General features: G+C 32.2%; 1 protein-coding gene across 1 annotated transcript; it reads right to left on the bottom strand.

Moving 5' to 3' along the window:
- Positions 1-477: 477 nt before the first annotated feature.
- On the bottom strand, positions 478-1578 carry LOC131041438 (uncharacterized). The gene has a single exon (XM_057974551.2). The coding sequence runs from the start codon at positions 1203-1205 to the stop codon at positions 678-680; it is 528 nt and encodes a 175-aa protein (XP_057830534.2). The 5' UTR covers positions 1206-1578; the 3' UTR covers positions 478-677.
- Positions 1579-7197: the final 5619 nt, after the last annotated feature.

The following is a 7197-nucleotide window of genomic DNA, read 5'->3' as shown; positions in this document are numbered from 1 at the left end:
ATTGGAAACATCATCAAACTAAAAATTATACATAATAAATTCAAAAGCAATCTTAATAATAATATTTCCTGTTTACCCATTTTCATTTTTATGAACATGAAACATTTCTTATTCATGATAACACAGTGGACAGAATAAAAACTGAACTGTTAACTTAAAAGAAGCCGTAAAATTAATTTATGAGTGTAATTATCATATTGATTTTTTATACAGCTGTCTTTCATTGGATCTGCCATGAATATATATAAAAAAGTAGAATAATCCAGACAAAGGTTGCATGCAGAGAAAATAACATTTCAATATTTATGTTAGTTTTCTTATAGCACAAGCCAAGTGTAACTCATGTATCAAGACTGGTAAAACCAAGATAAACAAGATTTCTAATTTATAAGCCACTGCATCATGAAGCACAGGAATGCTGTCTTAAGAAATCCAAGTTTTCTATAAGTATCCTATTGCTGATCTATTAGCCAAAAGAAAACCCTAAAAACACAGCTGCCTTTCATTGAATCTGCTATAGATATATACAAAGTAGAATAATCTAGAAAAAAAAGTTGAGGGCAAAGAGAAAATAGCATTTCATTCTCTATATTTCCTTTCTTATATAGCTATTGGTATGCACATGCCATATCTAGCCCATGTATCAAGAGTGACAATAATACCATAAGTTTTATAATCTAAGCTATTACATCATGAAGCTCAGGAATGCTGTCTAAAGAAGGCCTCCAACCAGAAGAGTTAGACTTTGGAGAGGAATCATCCAAACCAGATCTTGGTGAATGACATTTAGATTGTATTTGGAGCACCAACTCCTCAAGGGACATTCCTTTATTAGCCACCAGCAATTCTCCTAGCTGCTGCCTTTTTATCACAACTTTGAGCCTCACAACACCACCCTTTGACTTATCCATCTCCTTTGGCTCCACCTTTATCATGGCTTCTTCCTCCTTGTTAACATGATTCTTCTCATCTGGAACAAGGCAGTACATATGACCAGGAAGGAGCTCATATGCCAAAGGAAGTTGCTGGTTGATGGTCTGAGGATTAACAACAGCATGGCACTCATAATCCACCAGCACATCTCTAACAAATAGAGGAGCACTGTACTCCAAGATCTTTCCATCAGTTTTCATAATATTGATAAATTTCTCCACCTCCACAGCCTGGGAAATTCTTCTGCATCCTGTTTGCACACAGTTGCCCATTGCAGATTCAAGAAAACTGGAAAAACAGTAATGGATGGAGGGATTACTAATCAGAAGCTCCTCGTTCTATAGCTCTTTATAGAATCGTCGCTTCTTATAATTTCTTATTGAATCATTGATTCTTATAACTTTCTATTATTCTGATGATAACCACAAAATATGATCCGAAACATTGATACACAATTCAATCCAGAAACAATAAGAATCTAGAGGCTCTTCATTCTAAGACTCTGAACAATTGAGACTCTAATCCAGGGCTATGGCCTGAAGCTTAGATTTCCTTGTATATAAAAAAATTCAGAGGCTAGATGTTTGGTATGGAATGCGATTTGATATATAGGGTAGTGGAGCTACTGCTTAGGTACTTTAAATAATGTTCAGCTAGAAAACAAGCAATACCAATTCTCAATTCTAAAGTGGATGCAGTTATCAACTTTGTGATATAATCATTCTTAAGACCCACCAAAAATAATATAATGTATATTCTATATACGTTAAGGAATGTAGACTACGGTTATAGAGTAGGTTAATTAAGGTGGGTTGATAATTAAATTATGGTTTGCTTGACTCATTGTTGACGAGATTAACGTCATTACTAAGTTAGCTAATATTTTCCTGCATTGTACGTGACAGTAACAGGTTTGCAAAAAGAATTAAACAAATATTTGGAGGGATAGCTACAGCCATTCAGAATTGTCTGTTGCGAGTATTAAATGAAACGAAAATTCTGTAAATGTTTTAAACGATGAAAAGGTAGTGGAATTGATTGTAAGGGTATTGTTTAATCTTTGCAGTTTCTTTCAAATGATTTTGTTAGATCTGATTGATTTGTTTTGTATTAATTTGATTTTTTTATCAGTACCATGATTGAGTTTTTGATAAATTCTCTTTGAATTTTAATGACAGCTAATTCTCTATAGAATTCTTCATGTAACTTTCTAAGATTGCTTATTAGGAATATTTATATTCCTCCTACACCCAAAAAAGTTTAGTATATTAAGTTAAAGAAAGACTGTTTACTGCTTTTTAATAAAACGATCTGTAATGTCTTACAATTTAAGTATATATAATCAAATTTGAATTAAAAAAATACAAGTTCTGAAAGAAATTTTTAATATAAATGTGTATTAAGATATATATTGTATTGTCTATTTTAAGAGGGTTGAAATTTTATGTTTTGTGTCTAAAATCTTCTTTATTTAATTGGGTTTTGTATATAGAGGAATATCAAATTTGGATTTTTCAATAGTAAGATAATAGATTAAAATAATGAATAAAATGATAAAGTTCAATATTAGCAAAATTGTCTTTTGTTTCCTATTATTTAAGCGATGATTTCTAAACATATAAGCTTCTCTAATGTATAATGTTAAGCACTTTTGATATTGATATCAAAAGAAAGTTTTCAAATATGATCATGAGTATTGATACTAAAAGAAAGTTTTCAAATATGGTCACGAGTCTTTCAAGAACACTAGAATTTACCTCGTATTTCATTAAAATTTTGAATATGAAAATTAAATGGTACTATGTCTCTTGCCAGCTAAGAGTAAAGTTGGTTCATGTTCCTTTCTTGGAATGTAATGGTCTAAATCGACACTCATTGGGTCAAGGGAATCTAAGTCCATGAGACTAATAATGTCGAAGGTAGTGGAATTTCCACGTCAAGAGAGTTTGAAAGTGTAATAACATATAATATAGACTCGTAATGATATTATTTTGGACTCAATAGTTTGAGTGGAGATTTGAAGATGTTAAAACCCCATAATTTGTTTTCAAGATAATCATTTGTCGATACATTAGATAGTTCAAAAAGATAATATCTAAAATGCATAATTAAAAAATATAGATACATAATGAAATGATTTTCAATTCACTAATTTAAGTGGAGATTTGAAAACTTTTAAACCGTACAAAATGACTCAATGACTCGCATTTTCTTAAACATATCTAACTTGAAAAGAAAGACATTTTCCTAATATAATATAGATACATAATGATATAATTTTAGATTAAATGATTTCAATGAAGATTAATTTTAGATTAAATAATTTCAATGAAGATTTGAAAAGTTTTAAATGGTTCAAAATGATTGTAAAACGCAATTCTAACTTAAACATATGCAGATTACTTTTTACCAAATTCCATAAAATAAATACTTGATTACTATGTTAGTGGAAAAGGAAGATTGGAAATTTAAAAAGGTCCCAATGAAGTGGAAAAGGCAGATTGGAGACCTAAAAAAGCCCAAAGTAGTGGAAATGGAAGATTGGTAGAATATTGTGGAAACCCAAAAAACCCAATGTAAAAACAACCTGATCCTGGAATCCTTTGATCATGACAAGAAACATTACTTGATTCCCAATCAAGCATATATGTACGTATTTTTGTATAGATTGGTTATGATTTTCCATCTCCAGGATTATATATGAAATCTGTCCTTTGATCCTTTGTCTTGAAGCAACAGTTTTCTGAAATCTTGACTCTGGATATTGGGCTTGCACCGCCTTTTATTGGGCCCCCACTAAAACTCACTTTTATAAGTGCACAGAAAGATAAGTGAAATGGGAAAAGTATTTTTTAATGAAAAAGTTGCTTCTACGCATGCAAACTGGTCGGTCAGTGGGTTAAGTAAGTTTTTCTTATTCTCCACTGTTCAGCAGACAAAAAGGAGAGTTGAATTTCTTCTCAAGATCTGAACTTGCTAACGTGTATAACATCATTATAATCTGATTCTGAAACTGTTCCTGTCAGAAATGTTAGAATGAGAATTTAACTTTTATGTGGGTGTGCGGACCACAATACCCTTTTACAATTTTTTCCTCTCTCTCTCTCACGCACTGTCGACCATTGTCGTTGAATTCCTGTGATTGTAATGAATGAGAATGGACATTAGTGAAATACGCGTGCACAGAGAAAACGTATCCAATTCTGCAATTGCTTGCTATAACAGTCCAGTTTCAGAATCCAGAAAGTGCCAGATTGTGCACATTAGTGCTCACATATTCATATTCTTCATGGAATGCATTTGTGAAATGGATTGGAGGCTCACATCATCTCCCTCGTCATACATTCCACTATCTTCAAATGCTCCGTATCATTAAAGTGATAAGAAGCACTCAGATAAAATAACCTTTGTTGGCTTAATCTATGCCAAGCAAATGATGGAATCAACACTCACAAATACATTTGGTTAAAAAGAGATGGGGACTGTTAAAGGTGTTGAAATCAATGTGGGAAATCAAGGAAATAAGATAATCGTGGGTGGGTTTCTCTTGCCTGGATGAGGGTCCATTGCATATTGTTTGTCAAGTTGGGGCTCGTTCTATAATTAAGAGTTAAGTTCTATATTGCTAGACTAAACTCTCTATTTTTCTTAATATATATTTGTCTTAATCTATGTTAAACAAATATTTGAATCAATAATCATTTATACGTTTGGATTAAAGAGATGGGGACTGATAGAGTTATTGAACTATATGTGTGAACGTTTGGATTCAAGAGACCAGGATTGATAGGTGTTATTGCATTATATGTATGAAATTGTGTAAATAAAATATTCTTGCTAATCTATACCAAAAAAATAATAGAATCAACAGTCGTACATAGAGATGGGAACCATGCTATTGAATTAAATATGTGAAATTATATTAATAAAATATTCTCGTGTTAATCTGTACCAAAAAAATAATAGAATCAACAATCATACATAGAGATGGGAACCATGCTATTGAATTAAATGTGTGAAATTATATTAATAAAATATGCTCGTGTTAATCTATACCAAACAAATAATAGAATCAACAATCATACATAGAGATGGAAACCCTATAATGCTATTGAACTAAATGTGTGAAATTATATAAATAAAATATTCTCGTTAATCTATACCAAACAAATAATTGAATCAACAATCATACATAGAGTTGGGAACCTGATAATGCTATTGACTAAATGTGGAAATTATATAAATAGAATACTCTTGTTAATCTATACCAAACAAATAATAGAATCAACAATCATATATGTAATTAGATTAAAGAGATGAGGGGCCATAATGCTATTGAAATAATTGTGTGAATTTGAATAATTAAATATTCTTATTAATTTATAAGAATACATAGTGGAATCAACAATCATACACACATTTAGATAAAGAGAGAAGGGCTAATAAGGCTTTAAAAATAAATGTGGGAATTTAAGTAAATAAATATTTATGATAATCTATACCAAACAAATAATGGAATCAACAATCATATATGCATTTAGATTGAAGAGATGGGGACCAACTCATAATGATATTGGAATAAATGTGTGAAGCTATATAAATAATTTATAATGTATTTTGTTTTAGGTTTGATAATGAAATTTGATCACAACAAATGTTGTTGATTGATTTTTTAATGTGCTAGAATATTGGAACTTGTTAGAAAATGACTTTGGACTAATAAAATCAACATTTGTTGTTTTTCATTCACTTTCATAGTTGATCTCCATGTCTTCAAATTTAATGTTGTTTTGTAAGATTGGGGTTTTGAAAGTGTCTTGAGAGAGATACAATTGAGGTCTATGGAAGAGTAAGGGTTGTGGGGCTCTTCCATGACAAGTGGGAAAATGTCCTTGCAGTGCTTGACTAGGAAGTAGCAATCTTGAGAATGATAGGAGACATTGGTTAGAAACATCTAAATGTGTTCCTAGGTTGCAAAGTAGTTTTTAAATTTGGAGAAGGAGCTACAAGCCTCAATTGTTCTTCAAGCTCATCTAGTTGCATGAGGATGGGAAATGTATAAATAAGTGACAAGTCTCATTTCTCACAACTTTCAAGTTATGTTTGGGTAGATCCCAAGGCACATTAGAGTGTGAGAGGTGCAAGAAAACATATTCTATGCTTCTAATTGTTTTTGTATTTGTTTGAAGTTGTTTCAAAATGCAAAAAATATACTAACTAGCGTGTAAAGAAAATATGAATAGAGTGTTGGCAATATGTTGGATTTGGTTAAGTGTTGTCATTGATGTCAACACTGTATCCCGGTTGGAGACTATCCTGGTTAGTCTTGTTGATCATCTTGGTTTTGGCTATGATTTTGATCCGATATGATCAGATCTCTGGAATCGGTTTTGGATGCTTATTCTGATGGCTACATGCAAGCTATATTCTGGTGGTTTCATGATTTGGTTATAGCTTTTTGTATTTCCCATTGCTGGTTGGTTTGTGCCTTTATCGACTAGCTTTTGGCTTTACTGGCTTCTGGCATTCCCGGTTAGCTTTACCGGTATGCTGTTTTGGTGACTTGGTCAGTGGATTTTGGGTCCGGCTTATGGAATCGGTTTCTCTCATGTTGTAGGTGCGTCTTGATCATATCTCATGTGTTTGGTGACTTTGCATTGGATGGTGTGCTATTATTGTGGTCCTATTTGGATCCGGGTAAACTTTCACTGAGGGTTTCTACCGGTTAGTGAAGCGTGTTGGATTTTGGTCTTAGCTGAATTCCCGATGGATATAATTGTTTGGATATTTGATTTAGGTCCATCCTATGTAATGTAAATCATAATATTGGTCTGGTGGTATCGTGTGATGTAATTTGTGTAATTATGGGTTTAGGGTTTAGTTGACCTTGTCAATAAGGTTGATGATATGTATTTATGTGTGACTTATTCATGTAATTGTACAAGGATATATCGATGTTTATGATTGGTCAAGCCTACAATATCAGAGAAAGGATTATGTGCGAATAAAGTCATATCATTCAGGAGAAGGTTGGAAAGGTTTTGTTGCAGAGTAGACATCAATGCTTAACTGAAACTGTATCAGGCATTAGTAGATGCTACTTTCATAGTTCATTGCTTTCTAGATTGTAGTCTGATGTTTATGTAAGTCAGTGAGACTTCCCTTTGTGATGAGCAGTGCGCTCTACATTGTTGGCCTTTCTGCAAGTGCAGACCCCATTGTAATTATTCATAATACCACTGCAAAGTATTCATTTGATTGTGG

This window comes from Cryptomeria japonica, chromosome 11 (genome assembly GCF_030272615.1).
Source record: "Cryptomeria japonica chromosome 11, Sugi_1.0, whole genome shotgun sequence".
Lineage (NCBI taxonomy): Eukaryota > Viridiplantae > Streptophyta > Pinopsida > Cupressales > Cupressaceae > Cryptomeria > Cryptomeria japonica.
The sequence above is the reverse complement of the archived record's forward strand: the minus strand, read 5'-3'. Positions and strand labels throughout refer to the sequence as shown.

What these genes read in the sequence shown, in the direction of transcription:
- LOC131041438 (XM_057974551.2), bottom strand. Translation starts at nt 1,205, where the DNA reads ATGGGCAACTGTGTGCAAACAGGATGCAGAAGAATTTCCCAGGCTGTG.